General features: G+C 43.9%; 1 protein-coding gene across 2 annotated transcripts in view; it reads right to left on the bottom strand.

The window, feature by feature from the left end:
- LOC135697691 (orexin/Hypocretin receptor type 1-like) overlaps positions 1-8,805 on the bottom strand; it is a 346,064-nt gene extending 337,259 nt beyond the window's left edge. For both annotated transcript variants that reach the window (XM_065217465.1, XM_065217466.1), the window contains exon 1: positions 8,162-8,805. In XM_065217465.1, coding sequence (XP_065073537.1) covers positions 8,162-8,698 — 537 coding nt within the window. In that variant the 5' untranslated portion in view covers positions 8,699-8,805. The remainder of the gene's footprint in view (positions 1-8,161) is intronic.
- Positions 8,806-17,082: the final 8,277 nt, after the last annotated feature.

Genomic DNA, 17,082 nt, shown 5'->3' with positions numbered 1-17,082 from the left:
TCTGATCTGTGCAGGAAATGCGGAGAGAAAGGCCATATTGCAAGAGGCTGCACGAAGCATCCGAGGTGTATGCTCTGCAAACAAGAGGACGGTAACGATCATACGACGGGAGGCTTCAAATGCCTAGCATACAAAAAGGCGATGGCAGGCCAACAGTAATGGAGGTAACCCAAATAAACCTCAATCATTGCGACATTGCTCAGCAACTGTTGTGGCAGTCGACAACAGAAACAAAGTGCGACGTTGCAATCATTGCGGAACCGTATCGAGTCCCTCCCGATAACGGTAACTGGGTGGCGCATAAAGCTGTACAAGTTATGGGCAGATACCCCATTCAAGAAGTGGTTGCGAGCTCATACGAAGGCTTCGTGATCGCCAAAATCAACGGAATCTTCATGTGTAGTTGTTACGCACCCCTCAGATGGACGATGGAGAAGTTCCATGAGATGCTGGATGGACTTACCGAAGAGCTGGTCGGACGACGACCGGTAGTCATCGGAGGAGACTTCAATGCTTGGGCAGTGGAGTGGGGAAGCAGGTGTTTCAATGCAAGAGGGCACAGTCTGCTGGAAGCTCTGGCAAAACTGGAAGTTATGCTGGCCAATAAAGGCACCAGCAGCACTTTTCGCAGAGATGGCCGAGAATCCATTATCGACGTTACTTTCTGCAGTCCGTCGCTGATGGCAAACATGGATTGGAGAGTGTGCGAAGGATATACCCATAGCGACCATCAGGCGATACGATATGGCATCGGCCAACGGAATACTGTGGCAGTACGGAGGACGAGAACTTGTGACCGAAAGTGGAAGACGAAAGCTTTCGACAAGGATTTGTTCGTTGAGGCACTTCGTGTGGACGGGAGTCCCGTAGATCTAAATGCGGACGAGCTGACAGAAACGTTAGTGAGAGCATGTGACACGACCATGCCGAGGAAACTGGAGCCAAATAACAGACGGCGTCCAGTCTACTGGTGGAACGAGGCACTTAGCACTCTCCGCGCTAGTTGTCTCTGAGCCAGAAGACGTGTTCAGAGAGCAAGAACGGAAGCAGAAGCCAGGGCCGCTTTTAAACGAGTGATAAAGCAGAGCAAGTCGAACTGTTTTAAGGAGCTGTGTCGAGACGCTGATGCCAACCCCTGGGGCGACGCATACCGAGTCGTGATGGCGAAGATCAGAGGTCCAACGATGCCCGCTGAAATGTGCTCAGAGAAGCTGAAAGTCATCGTGGAAGGACTTTTCCCGAAGCACGACGCAACAACCTGGCCACCTACACCGTAAGGAGAAGGGGAGGGAGATAACGTCGAAGTCACCAACGAGGAACTCGTAGCAGTGGCGAAAGGATTGAAGGTGAAGAAAGCTCCCGGTCCGGATGGAATCCCCAACGTAGCGTTGAAAGCGGCGATCCAGTCATCCCCGGACATGTTCAGGATGGTGCTGCAGAAATGCCTGGACGAGGGTCACTTCCCTGACAGGTGGAAGATACATAAGCTAGTGTTGCTGCCAAAACCAGGAAAACCGCCGGGGGATCCAGCATCGTACAGGCCTATATGCCTGCTGGATACACTCGGAAAACTCTTGGAGAGGATCATCCTAAACAGGCTGACAAAATACACGGAGAGTCAGCACGGATTGTCGGAGAGGCAGTTTAGATTCCGGAAAGGGAGATCGACGGTGGATGCAATTCGGACAGTGATTGACAGAGCCGAGAAAGCTTCCAAACAGAAGCGGAGAGGAAATCGATACTGCGCCGTGATTACGATTGATGTGAAGAATGCATTCAATAGCGCCAGCTGGGAGGCCATCGCCAAGGCTCTCCATAGAATTAGGGTTCCAGACTACCTCTGCAGGGTTCTAAGTAGTTACTTCCAGAACCGGGTCCTGGTCTACGGGACAGAAACGGGGCAGAAATCGCTTAGAATCACGGCGGGAGTTCCACAAGGCTCCATCCTTGGTCCAACGCTCTGGAATGGGATGTACAACGGCGTGCTAACGCTGAAACTGCCCAAAGGAGTTGAGATCGTTGGCTTTGCGGACGACGTCGTCTTGACGGTAACAGGCGAGACGCTGGAAGAGGTGGAAGTGTTGTCAACCGAGGCGATAGATACGATTGGTAACTGGATGCAAGGAGCGAAGCTGCAGATAGCCCACCACAAAACAGAAGTGATGTTGGTCAGTAACTGCAAAGCAGTGCAGCGGGCAGAAATCACTGTTGGAGAGCACACCATTGTTTCGAAGCGCGTGCTGAAGTATCTGGGAGTGATGATCGACGACCGGCTAAACTTTAACAGCCACATCGAATACGCCTGCGAGAAGGCGGCGAAGGTCATCAACGCAATAGCCAAAATCATGCCGAACAATTCTGGTCCAAGCAGCAGCAAGAGGCGTCTTCTGGCTAGTGTGTCCTCATCGATACTAAGGTACGGAGGTCCAGCCTGGATTGAAGCGCTGAAAACGAAGCAGAACCAAAGGAAATTGAGCAGTACGTTCCGGCTCATGGCCATGCGAGTCGTGAGTGCGTACAGCACCATTTCGATGGAGGCAGTATGCGTTATCGCCGGTATGATCCCAATCGGCATCACCTTGGTGGAGGACTACGAGTGCTATATGACGAGCGAAGCCAGAGGAGTACGAGAAATGGTGAGAACGGAGTCGATGGCTAAGTAGAGAACGGTAGATGGACACATAGGTTAATACCGACTCTTTCGTCCTGGGTGAACAGGAAGCATGGAGAAGTCAATTTCCACTTGATGCAGTTCCTGTCTGGTCATGGCTGCTTCAGGAAGTACCTGCATCGGTTCGGACACACAACGTCACCCTTCTGTCCGGAGTGTGGGAATGTGGAAGAATCATAAGGTGAATGTCGTCGAAGAAATGTGTCGAGAGGAGGGCACCTTTAACGCCGTCAGCAGAGCACTAACGCAGATCATGTCAGCGCTGCAGCGAAAATGGCGAGAAGACCAACTAGAAAGTAGTAATGTGCTCACACAAGTGCGAACTGAAAGCCGAAGCCGGGAGAACTCTCCGTCAGAGTTGGCTGAATCCACCACCGGTTGGTAGTGCTTTCTTGAAAATCATGAATATATGAAAATAGAAAATGCTCCCCTGAACCGAAAGGTGCTTCGAACGTCCCAAAAAATTGGATTCTTAAAAGTTAGACTGAAATAAACAATATCCCTCAAAATTGGACCAAATTGAAAGAGAGAAATTCAGGGGAAACATGCCATAAGGGTCTAACTCGAAACGTAAAAAATGACTTTGAACGTCGATGAAGCTTGGCGGAACTACCAGCGGAACCGGAACGGATGTCTATTATTCGACCACGCTCAACATGGACTATACACTGTGCAGTTTCTGGAAGAACGCAACTTTCATCTCTTCGGTAGGAAGTCCCTCCATCCTGGACTGTTTTCTTGTCGAACATCAGATTATCCAAGCCGGAGGTGCGCAACAATCTCAGTTCCGACCACCAACCGGTGGTAGCTGAAGTCGACATCAACGTGGCTCCAGCTCCAAACCAGCACAAAGACTACCACCACGTTAACTGGGCACGCTTCGGGCGTGTTGTCCAGAATCTGGACGACCGCTTCAGACCATTCTGGAAGGTAGCCAAGGTCCTGAAAACTCATCCTAAACCCGTTCCACCTATCAGAGTCGAAAATGATGACGATCGGCTTTTAATCACACCACAGGAGATAGCAAATGCGATCGGCAACCATGTCGCTACATCGCATTTGCTTGGCTCGACTATCCAAAGTCCGCTCGATTATCAGGTTGCGCTATGCGTTCAAAACCTAGATGCTTCCCCTTGTGTCGTGCTTACGGTGGCTATGATTACAGTACAACAGATTTGCTCAGCGCTGAAATGTACCAAGAACATGAAGGCTCCCGGGTTCGACGGTATATTCAACTTGATCTTGAAGAGATTCAGCATGAAAGTGCAGTCTCTTTTGGCCCCTATCTTCAACAGATGCTTAGAGCTGCACTACTTTCCAAGCATCTGGAAGGTAGTAAAAATCATACCAATCCGCAAGCCCGGTAAGCATCGAACATTGCCCTCACGCTACAGACCAATCAGCCTCCATTCAGCACTGAGTTCGAGAAACTCATTCTCAATAGTTTGCATTCTACTTCCAGAACAGTTTGGGTTCAGGAAGGGGCACTCCATCAATCCCCAGCTAGTACGGGTGATGAATAACATCCGAAGTAACAAACCTGTATCCAAGTCCTCAGCCATGGAATTGCTAGACGTTGAAAAGGTGTTTGACAATGTCTGGCATGAGATTTGGAATTAGATAGGGCTGGAATTAATAAACATGGTTCAGGAACAGATTTATAATATATAAATATTTCATAAAATAAGGAAATAGATACAAATACGATTGATATCAAATTACAACTAAATGAACTTTCAACATTTCGAAACGAGTTCCCATAATCAAGAAATGAGTTTCAGTCGAACGATACACACCAACCGCATGATGTCATACAGAAAGCATTGGTAAAGGGTGTACAAAGTTAAATTGCAGCACTTTCAAAAAGCTGTAACAATTGCCCTTTGGATTCATTTTTATGAAATTTTGGGTGAGTTGGCCTCAGCGTGTATTTTTCACACTGCGTGAGTTTCATTACGAAATTTCTTGTAGTTTTGAAAATGAAGTTGCGCGAGAAAATTATGCACACTCACCTCAACAACCCACATTTTTCGCACCGAGCCATCGGAAAGATGTTGGGAATCCAACAATCTCGAGAACAATCTACTGTTTCTCGTTTCATAACACGTTTAGCTGTTTATTGGAAGCCAGTGAGTGCAAGAAAAAGTGTTCAGTACTGCGTAAGCTGTACACACGAATTTTGACAAAATTGAGGGGTGATTCACTTGTGTATTTTCGATTCAAGCCAACGTTTTGATGAACATAAAGGCGAACACGAAATTATTGCGACACATTCAACAGGGCATAACTTTTTCACCATTGGGTAAAAATCAACCAAATTTTGCACACTTTCTCATTGATGTGTATTGTGTACATGCTGTCAAACTCGAAGTCGTGTTTTTCGATTCAACGAAAATGGAGGTGAACCAACGCGAGTTGAGAGAACAAATTCTTTCCAAACACCTGGAATTTGCTGACCTGTCGCACCGGCAGTTGGGAAAAATGTTGAACATTCACCATTCAACCGTCTCCAGAGTGTTGAAGCGGTTCCAGGAGTGGTTGACGTTCGACCACGGTAAAGGAGCTGGAAGAAAACCGGGACCGGAGAACAAAAAGACGGAGGGAAAGGTGAAGCGGATGATTAAAGCAAATCCCAACGTCTCAAGCCGTGATTTGGCTAAAAAGATCGGCATGTCGCAGAGCTACGTCCAGAATGCAAAGAAGAGAGCTGGACTACATACATACAAGGTACAGAACTTCCCAAACCGCGATGAGCGGCAACAATGGACGGCTAAAACTCGGGCACGGAAGCTCTACCAGAAGATGCTGACAAAATATGGCTGCTGTGTGATGGACGACGAAACGTATATAAAAGCCGATTTTAAGCAAATTCCGGGGTTGGAGTTTTTCACCGGCAAGAGCAAGTTCGATGTGGACAACAAATTTAAGAAGAAGAAAATGTCGAAGTTCGCCTCCAAATATCTCATTTGGCAGGCCATCTGAGGAGTGAGCCTTTCGTGACAAAGGGCACAGTAAATGGCGAGATCTACAAATCTGAGTGCCTCGAGAAGCGCCTTTTGCCGTTCTTGCAGCAGCACGACGAAGCTCCACTATTTTGGCCAGATTTGGCATCATGCCACTATTCTAAAAGTGTCCTGGAGTGGTATGAGACCAATTCTGTCCATTTTGTTCCAAAGGACATGAATCCGCCAAATTGTCCGGAGCTGCGCCCGGTGGAGCAATACTGGGCAATAATGAAGCGGGAACTTCGGAAGAGCAAGAAGACAGTCAAAGACGAGAAGGACATGTTAAGAAAATGGAAAAAAAAAAAACTTAGAAACTGGTACCGGATGACACTGTAAAGACTTTGATGGAGGGCATCAAGCGAAAATGCGTTCAATTTTACACTCAAGGCTCCATCGATTAACTTTTCTTTTGATTTTTGAAGTAAATATATGTATAAAACTACCCTAAAATTTTGATTTGATTCTAAACATTATAAGAAAATTGGCATGACATTTTCGGTGTTGCAATAATTTCGTGTTCGCCCTTTATTGAAGTATTTTTTTTTATCGAATGTTTATTTTGTGTAATAATGTATGTTTTTGAATTTTTTGAATGTACGTAATTTTCTGTGCATTATAAAAACAAAAGTGTAATTTTATGCATTAATGTATTGAAAATCAGTTATAAGTGTATTCTGTCATTTCAGTGTTTATGTTTACCACTCGAATCGAGGATCAAACGGATCAAAGTCTAAGAGAAAAGGTGACAATACGGGGGCAAAAATGAACCACTTTTCTGTCAAACGTGAACCAGCTCGTGATTGGCTGATTTGATGTGCGTAAGATAGAGATAGAGATCGATAAAGATAGAGATAGAAATAGAAATTGAAGAGTAAGAAGCCAATTAATAACTTAAAAATACCCTGTTGGGTGGTAGTTGAAAATATCCTACATTTCGTGAATATACCGTTCGGGTTATAGGTTTATTACAAAATTCCTGTGGGTGTTTGGACATATTAGTTATAAGGCTGTGTTTAGATATATTAAGAATCATTACTTTAGTGTTTACTACCACTCAACTGGTTTGTTCGACGTTTGCCAAAAAAAAAATGTGTCGTGCTATCAAAATTTATCTACAATTAATTTAGGTAAGTTAACTTAGTATTATAAATTAATTTTAATTTCTCACCTCTACTCGAGCCTCTACTGTTCCGACAAAGAACTATATCCAAACTTCTCTGTTCTTCTATGTCAGTTTGTAGGTAATTTAACTAGATTTAATTCCGTAAATTAGCTTTATGTTGCTCATACAATTAACTTTTCCTCACCTTGTTAAGATAGTTTTAATCCAACAAACAGTTTTAAGCTCAACAATAGATGTACCGTTATTTACTAAGAATTGTTTATCTATAATTGTTATTTTAGGTTAGAATTCACTGGCAAAGAATTATGTACAATTTTACTGCATTAAACAAATACCTGTTCACAATTCGCCAATATTTGTCGTTTTCAGGTACAAATGTTACTAAATTTAATATTAATATAGTTTTGAGCACTAAAGTATTGTAAATTATTTTCCTCACTGCAATTCTTCAACATCATTTCTCGCTCTGGTTGTTGTTTTTACACCGAGGTGAACAGAAAAAGCTCAGAACAATAGGTGTTGTTGTTTTCATATCCACCGTTCCGTATTCCGACAATCCTCCGTACGTACGATGGGTGTGGATGGGTTTGACCATCTAAGTCAACTTTTCTGGGCGTGTGGGGCTTGGCGGGCTCGTCGAAGTAGCGCAATCAACATACCCACTGATGAGTAGAACAGTAGAAACAGCAAATGTCGAAGTTCCCCAAGAAATTCATGATTTGTCAGGCGATTTGTTCGTACGCAAAACGGAGCAAGCCTTTCGTAGCAACTACAAGCGTAAATGGCCAAGTCTACATGAATGAGTTCCTGAAGAAACGACTGCAGAAGGATATCAATCCCCCAAACGCACCGGAATTGCGGCCAATCGAAAGATACTGGGCTATAATGAAGCACGAACTCAGTAAACATCCTAAAGCATCCATCGAATCAGGAAATGTTGAAATCATGCTTGAAAACAGAAAAATGTCGATTTAACCGTTGTATAAAACCTTATGGGTGTAAGTAAGATACTTAAACCATGTTTGTATATAGTATTACATTCCCTAAAAATGTCATGACGATCGGTCGAGAGGCATATTTTTGGCTAAATGATGCAATTTAACTGTGGACACCCTTTATTCACTTGTCATAAATTGATTTACGGCCTGATTCCCGTGTTAATCAAATTTACATCCACCGGCACCGAAGGCCTTTCGAGGTAAACTAATTACCCATTTACAACGCATCCAATCTGCATTGCACCTCTGTCTGAGCTACGCAGCAACTGCAAACACCCCATCAGCAGTCATTAAGTTAATTAACCTCTCAGTGCGACTTCTGCTGCAAATAATTCAACCCAAATACCACCCATGAGGTACTCACCAGCCCCATTATGAACACCACCGAGTGCGATGCAATCAGGATCCACTCGGCTGTCGATGGGTAGATGTAGTCCATCAGCAGTTGCTGGTACTCCTCGTTCGTTAGATTGCAGTACAACGGATCGCCCACGCAGGTCACATTATGATCGATGAAGCAGTTCTCGTTGTACTCTTCCATATAGTACTCCTCATCGCACAGGACGTCGTTATGGTTGTCCAGGTTGATGATGGTGTAGTACGGAGTAACGTAGGTCTGGTTCCCATCTGCCGATGATTTAGTGCCGTTGATGCTGTTGGTGGTGCAGCTTCCGGCCGGATCTGGCAAGTTGCTTCCGTTGCGACAAATTGCGCCATTAGAACTCTCCGATAGCGACTGGTCGATTCTCGCACTCATCGTCGAAGCTGTCAACGACAAGGATGATGAAGATGACGATGATAATAGAGATTCTTGCACTTTAATTACATCGCGCTTCACCAGATGAGTCAGCTGTCGTCTGCTGGCGACGCCGGTCGTGGTCGTCGGTGATATGCTTTTCATCACATCAACGTCGGTGATGGAGTCCTGTTCCCCGAGGGATGCTGCTGACTTTAACGAGTTTGTTGTTTTAGGATAAATCTTATTTCGATTTTCCCATCTGATGGCATCGGCGGAGGCGAATGGCAATGCTGTCCAGTGAGGAATGAGCTGGTGCCGGTCAAGGGAAGGAGTACTATTGACCTCCTGAGCGTCGCCCACGCTCAGGGCGGTAAATAGTGCAAGGAACAGTAAATGGGGGGATGACAGAGCCGGGAGCGCCATTCTTCCGGTATTGTTGGAATGCGATGCGAGCAGCGAATCTGAAAAGAGCAGAATAGATATGATGATTATTTATGTTGGAGTCAGAATAATGGCAGCATTAGGTAGGAATTCCAATATGATTGAGGTTTGTGATGAAGTTATTGCAAATGGGAAGTTTATGCTTTGGATTTTTATTATATCTGAAATGCATAACATGAATCTTAAATACATTTCACGAGTGTTGAGGTACGTGGAATCTCAAATCCCATTCATGGCCAATAAAATAATGAAAATTAAATCTCATGAAATTACTAATCGAAACGCTATGATGTTTCATTTCAGACGGTATTTGGAATCGGGCTTTCTCAAGGGACATAATGGTATCAACCGGTGGAAACTAACGATTTTGAGTTGGCTCGCTATTTGACTAGCCTATTGGTCCCAAGCAAATCGATTAACATACCCCATTCTAGTCGAAATTCTAGTACTACACTATGTTTGTTTTGATTAGCTATGAAAATTTGACCGATAAAATGAGGAGTTCGTGGATTTTCCTATGTTTCGAGGGGTGCATCGATTAGCTTGGGACCGAAGATAGTACCAGAGCTAAGCCAAAAAGTTGAGCACGTTTCATCGGGATTTTCTAGTCTTAGAGTTACCTCCATAATGGCACGCCGCCTTTCGCGCCACGCAAAAAAAAATCGGTCATTGTCTAAAACTAGCCCTGATCAAAATCGTATGCCCTGGATCGAAACGTTGGCGACAAGGTTGCAAGTACTCATTTCAGCTAAAATAATGTTTTTTGGAATAATAAAACCAAAAGATGGTATGATGACATGTTTTACTTATACCATAGAGGTAACTCTAAGACTAGAAGGTCCCGAAATAACGTGCTCAACTTTTTGGCTCAGCTCTGGTACTCTCTTCGGTCCCAAGCTAATCGATTCACCCCTCAAAACATAGGAAAAACCAATAACCCCTCATTTTATCTGTCAAACTTTCGTAGCGAATCAAAACAAACATTGCGTAGTACTAGAATTTCGACTAGAATGGGATACGTTAATCGTTTGCTTGGGACCAATAGGCTAGTCAAGTAGTGAGCCAATTTAAAATCGTTAGTTTCGTATTGATTGTTGCTTATAGTTTACAAGAAGAGGTTACAAAGTATGCGTTTGAAACATAAAACCTGTAAATTTTGCTTTCTATGAGTCAGAATCAGCGATTTGCTGATCGCTGAGTGATTGAGTGAGTGTGTGAAAAATCGCTAATTGTGACTCTCATAATGTGAAATAAACAGGTTTTATATGTCAAACACATTCTTTGCAACCTCTTCTTGAATCTTACCTATTCCAAATATTATCATAGCATCTAATTATTTCATAATAAAAAAAAACATTGTTGTAGCTGAAATGAGTATTTGCAACTTTGGTTGGCGATGATAAAACTGTAATAAACACTTTTTCTTGTAGACTGAAAACTGAAACAAAATTACGAATTCTTTTATATTTTTGAAATTTTCCGTAATTCTAAACTATTATGTACTTTTCGGTGATTCCCTGATGTTAATGAAACTTTTATAAAGGGCTCTCATCTTAAATAAAATTCAGTAGACTTCTCTGAACTTCTCAGAACTTTTTGAAAGTTCCCGCCATTTTCCTGTGGTTGATTGAGCTGCCTTGAAAGTCTACGAAATTTACCTACATTTGTTGATACATTTTGTTTTTGAAGCTCATGGAACTTAATTTAAAATCTATAGAATTCCCTGAGCTTCTCTGGAATTACCTGAAGTTTCCGTTCCTTCATGACGTTCCTTAAGTTTTCAAGTATTTTTCGGAACTTCTTTTACCCTCCAACAATTTTCCTGATGGTCATGAAGCTTCTCTGAGGAAAAGGTGATCTACTGAGGAAAAGGTGATCGATTTGAAATTGGCTCACAGCTTGACTAGCCTATTGGTCCCAAGCAAATCGATTAACGTACCCCATTCTAGTCAAAATTCTAGTACTGCACTACGTTTGTTTTGATTCGCTATGAAAGTTTGACTGATTAAATGAGGGGTTAGTGGAATTTCCTATGTTTCGAGGGGTGAATCGATTAACTTGGGACCGAAGATAGTACCAGAGCTGAGCCAAAAAGTAGAGCTCGTTTCTTCGGGACCTACTAGTCTTAGAGTTACCTCTATGGTGCTACCAAGTGGAATGCTGGCTGCTCGCGAAGAAATCGATGTTGTTACCAACAACTTGTGAACAATGGTCCGGCTCAAGGCAGGATGTTCAAGGAGGATATTTAAGGTTAGGGTTAGTTCTTTTGTTTTTGATTATTAGGTTCGATTTGTATGTAAAGTTAGTAAATAAAGTACATATTTCAAATTCATAAATCTAGTACATTGGCACTTATTATTTGTAAACCTAAACCTAACATAAATACACAACCCGTATAATTAGTTAGCCAGATCTGTAAATAAAAGTTTGTAAATTTATGCATGCAGATAAACAACTTAATAAATAAATAAATTAGGAAAAAAAAATAAAAGACGGCCAATTCCGCATTAAAATTACCAAGTTTAAAATAAACTAACCCCTCGGTAACGGCTCACATCTTGTCCGTAACGTCAGTTGCCATTTATATGTTCCATGCTAAGAGGAAGAGGTGACGATTGGCTTCTTCCTCTTTTATTTCTATCTCTATCTCTATCTTTATCTATCTCTATCTCTATCTTACGCACATGAAATCGGTTAATCAGTTCACGTTTGACAGAAAAGTGGTTCATTTTCGCACCCGTATTGTCACCTTTTCTCTTAGGTTCAATGCAACCCGGGGGTAGCTTGACAACTCCAGTATATTGCCACCCAAGTAACAATTTTGGTTTTATGAAGGTTCTGTAGACCATGATTTAGACGTGTAGAATGCTATAAAACCTCTATAAAACTGGAAATGTTACTTGGGCAGTGGACTCCGATAATTTGGTGCTGGTGGTTCTGTCAAACTCACAAGTTTCAGAAGTGTTATCTGAATAGGGCGAATGTAGAAATGATGTACAGTAAATAAAAGGTTTGAAATTTATCTTATGTTAGCGCGCCCCCAAACTGGCTCGTATGTATTTGAGCAGAACAGACCCAAATGCTTTAACTTACACTCTTATAGCATAGAGGTAACTCCATAGAGGTAACTCTAAGACTAGAAGGTCCGAAATAACGTGCTCAACTTTTTGGCTCAGCTCTGGTACTCTCTTCGGTCCCAAGCTAATCGATTCACCCCTCGAAAATCCACTAACCCTTCATTTTATCTGTCAAACTTTCATAGTGAATCAAAACAAACATTGTGTAGTAGTAGAATTTCGACTAGAATGGGGTACGTTAATCGTTTGCTTGGAACCAATAGGCTAGTCAAGTAGTGAGCCAATTTAAAATCGTTAGTTTCGTATTGATTGTTGCTTATAGTGAATTCGTTTATTATTCAGTTTCAACCTGGATCGGGTATCAAGATGGGGTCTGCTCATTTTCTGACAAACGTCAGTTTGCTCGTTTCTTTTTAAAACCTAGCTCAGGTTGAAATTCGCACTGACAAAAAATTCGGTTTCGCACGTGACGGAATCCATCTTTAACACAAAGGATGAGACGTAAACAAACATGTCATGTAAAATTAAGTGCTCCGCGACTGAAACATTCAAAAGTACGTTTGATTGAGCTGATCGCGTCTATTATGGCTTAATTTTATTAGTGAGCTTGATCTGATAATCTGACAGTCAAAACCATGTAAAACAATGGTACCAACCTAACACTGTAAAAAATGTCCATTACAGACCGTTATGACAGATTATCCAGTCGCCAGATTAACGAAAGCCGGAGTGGGGGGATACCATAGAGGTAACTCTAAGACTAGTAGGTCCCGAAGAAACGTGCTCAACTTTTTGGCTCAGCTCTGGTACTCTCTTCGGTCCCAAGCTAATCGATGCACCCCTCGAAACTGTAAGTTGCGGCTTACCTGCCAGCCTATAGCTGGCCTGATTTACCCCGGCGGGGCGGCTACGAGCATAGTACTTCCCCCAAAGACGTTCGGATTTGGCTGGATTGATGAACAAAAAGAGAAAGAAATTTGAAATTTAAGACGTCTATTGATAATCTAACCTTCCCTTTCTCCTCGCTGATTCTCGGTGACACACGGTGGGGCCCTTCGACGATAGCGGCGGCGGTTGCGGCTTGTTCACGTCGGCTCCAGACACGGTCTGTGCCAAGCGTCTCCTACTTCACTTTAGCTGCGTAGCAGCGGTCCTTGGCGTTTAGTGGGGGGATGAGCAAGGCTCTTTTATCGGAACCCCCCGGCGACGATGGTGACGAATCACCGGACCAACTACTCGCCGTAGATGGTTCCGGTAGTCACCGCAGTGCACTACCCAGGCGAACGCTCCTTCGGTTCGGCCTGCTTCGTCCCTCTTTGGCTCTTAACTGCGGTGGCGAGACTGGCTCTACTGGCTGAGCCACCGCAGTGAGGACGGTGGGTGTTCGGGGATCCTTGGGGTTTAGCGGAAAAATCGTTGAAATTTAGCTTCCCTTGGCGGCGATCCGACACCTTTCGCTTCTGCTCACGAACCACGGCACTTTTCGGTGAAACGAATACGCCACTACAACTTCTCGTTTTCACTTAAAACGGACGGGGCAAAAAACGCGCCGATTTCCAACCGTGGCTCGTGACTTTCTATTCTTTTTCCGTACTAGCTGACAATCTCCGACAATGCAATCTCCGACATCGTTCTCCTGCAACCGCGCTCGAATGTTGTGCTGCTTATGTTTTTCGCCTTCGCAGCGGGAGGAGAAACGGGACCTAATTTTATTCTTAACGCGAGACAATTTAAATCGATAATTTTTACACTACATTCTAATCCTAAAAACATTCCTACACGAATAAAATCTACTAAGAATATAACAAATTAAAATATTTACAAATAAAGCAGTGGTGAGTATGTTGCCGAGCGTGCGACCAAAACAAAAACAAATCGTAAAAGACAAGGCACACGCTGGTGGCAAACACGTTAAAAGGGTGGGTTATTAATTTTTGCCCTAGACGAGGGTTACAAAACATAGGAAAATCCGAGGGGTACGCTCTATCTACGATGCAGAAAAGATTGTGTTTTGCTGTGGCTAGCTGCGCGCACGCTGAGTAGATAGAAAGAAGATTGATGACGATTCTGAAGATTTCCTGCAAAAAGATGATGCTCGATGCAAGTAGATGCGACAAATGAAAGAAGATTTTTTGAAGATTGATTCGCTAGTGTGAGATTTCTTGAGCATCTTAACTTTAGATTTAGATGTGTCGCCCCCCCTCGGGAAAATCCACGAACCCCTCATTTTATCTGTCAAACTTTCATTGAGTAGTACTAGAATTTTGACTATAACGGGGCCCGTGTGTAGTACTAGAATTTTGACTAGAATGGGGTACGTTAATCGATTTGCTTGGGACCAATAGGCTAGTCAAGTAGTGAGCCAATTAAAAATCATTGGTTTCGTATTGATTGTTGGTAGAACGTTAATACAACGGTGTACTTTGTACGTCTGCCCAAGACATTAAATGCATATAAGCTAAATATGTTGTATTTTATTCAATTTGGCTTATTTTCAACAACATCTGAAGTGGTTTGTCATTTTCGTCGAAGCAGTGTAGACGATCGATGGAATGCAGAATCAAATCCTGTTGTTCCAGGTTCGAAGAGCGTAGCAATGCACAATAATACTGCTTGGTCATCATCGTCATACGTTGTTTTATGATCACTGACAGTTCATTCTGTCTACTGAGGCAAATAGACTTAAGAATTTCATAAGGCTCGACTTATGACCTACACATATGAATTTCATAAGCGTGACTTATGAATGATTTTCGGGTAACGTGAGGTAGCTCTTATACGCTTTTAACCACTTCATTTTCCCAAGCGTTGAAAGACGAGTGGTCAACACACGGGCCTCGTAATCTCAACGTCCATGGTTCAGTTCCAGTCTGCTCTATTTTTTTTTTGTCAACATTATTTTTCATGATTTTTTTTTTTTTTTTGCCATTTAAATGATCTCTATGTCTTGTGATTGTGTGGTTTACATGTATGATTTTTTTTTATGTGACACAGATGCGTCTTTTCAACTTAAGTACATTTGAGATTTTAATTATTATTTACAGTTCCTAGTCCTATCAGGCCTATTTTAAAGTATGACCACCTTGTTATTCATCACCCGCACTAGCTGGTGATTGGTGGAGTGCCCCTTTCTGAACCCAAACTGTTCCGGAAGGAGAATGTTATTTTCCTCGACAAACTTGAGCAAACGATTGAGAATCAGTTTCTCGAACAATTTGCTCAGCGCTGAAAGGAGGCTGATTGGTCTGTAGCTTGAAGCTAGCGTTGGGTCCTTCCCGGGTTTGCGGATAGGTATGATTTTCGCTGTCTTCCAGATACTTGGAAAGTAGTGCAGTTCCAAGCATCTGTTGAAGACAGCAGCCAGCAGAGAGTGAATCTTCACTAAGTTGAATATTCCGTCAAACCCGGGGGCCTTCATGTTTTTGGTGCCTTTCAGCGTTGAGCAAATCTGTTCCACTGTGATTCTATCCTCCGGAAGGATGGCACAAGGGGAGGAATCAAGGTTGAGTACGCATTGCTCAACCTGAACTTCGAGCGGACTTTGGATGTTGGAGCCAAGCAAGTGCGATTTGGCAATATGCTCACCAATCGCATTTGCTTTCTCCTGAGGGGTGATTATGAGCCGATCGTTATCATTTTCATCTTTTAGTGGCGGAATGGGTTTAGGGTGCGTCTTTAAGACCTTGGTAACTTTCCAGAATGGTCTGGAGCGGTCGTCCAGATTCTGGACAAGCCGCCCGAAACTTTCTTTCCGGAGTGAGACCATTCTGGAAGCAATCTCCTTGTTCAGATCGGCCATTTCACGTTTCATCGCTTGATTTCCAGTCCTCTGAAATTGGCGTCTACGAACATTTCCCAGGCGAATTAAGAGTTGGGTGTGGGAATCAATAGCAATAAACTTACCCCTCACAGGAACTCGTCGGACGCACGCCTCGTCAGCCACGGTTATGGCTTGGTGGAGTCCCTCCAACGCTCGGTCGATGTCCTCCACGGTGTCAAGCGGCGGGTTGTCGATGATGTGCCTGTCTACCACGCGTCCAAACTGGGCCCAGTTTACGCGATGATAGTCCTTGCGCAGGATTGAAGCAGGAGCCACGTTGCAGCCCAGCTCAGACACCACCGGTTGGTGGTCGGAACTGAGTTCGTTCAAGGCTACCGGCTTGGACAAGCCGATATTTGTCAGGAACAGGTGTAGCGTCGATGGGTTGCCCGCCGGTGAGATAAATGTTGGCTCATCTGAAAACCAAACGGAGTACAGCCCATGCTGTGAGTGGTCGAACAGCAGACGACCGTTCTGGTTCTGCCTGTAGTTAAGCCAGGCCTCATGGCGAGCGCTTAGATCTCCTCCTACTACGAAGCGGGAACCGTTACGAGTGATGGTAGAAAGGTCCTTCTTGAATTTAGCCGCTAGTCCACTGCTGGCGGCACACTGTCGAGGGCAGTAGACGGCGATGAACTGGACGTATCCAGTCGACGACTCCACCTCCACACCAAGGGCCTCGATGATAGTGGTGCGGATATGGGACAGAGTGTGGTATTTTATTCCTTCTTTCTTGACGACGACCGCAACACCACACCCCCCCCCCCCCTGGAGCTGGTGCGATCAAGCCGGATAATGTTGTGGTCAGGCAACCAGAAGCTGTCGCCGGACTTTAGATGGGTCTCGGTTAGAAGGCCCACGTCGATGCTGTGCTTGCGGAAGAAGTCGGCAAGCTCAATCACTTTTGCTCTTACAGAGCAAGCATTCCAGGTGACGATAGTTAGCGGTTTAGACGCCATACTGGATGATGAACTTACCGAGCACTTGGATCTGTTCGGGCTTATTGCGGCACTTACAAAGAGCACCGGACATGTTGACGAAAATTTCCATCAGTTCATCCGCTGAGAACAGATCGGGGTTGTTTGTTTGAGCTGTTGATTGTCTCCAGAATCCAGGGGGATGGAGAGCTTTGGCCAGCAGAATCACCGGAAGTTGCTTGAGTGGGATGCACCTGCGAATTCGCTTGCCTTTGCTGAGGAGCACGAAGA

Source organism: Ochlerotatus camptorhynchus, unplaced genomic scaffold (genome assembly GCF_037179485.1).
Source record: "Ochlerotatus camptorhynchus isolate MF236.1 unplaced genomic scaffold, CSIRO-AGI_Acam_v1.1 ptg000077l, whole genome shotgun sequence".
NCBI classification, from domain to species: Eukaryota; Metazoa; Arthropoda; class Insecta; order Diptera; family Culicidae; genus Ochlerotatus; species Ochlerotatus camptorhynchus.
The sequence above is the reverse complement of the archived record's forward strand: the minus strand, read 5'-3'. Positions and strand labels throughout refer to the sequence as shown.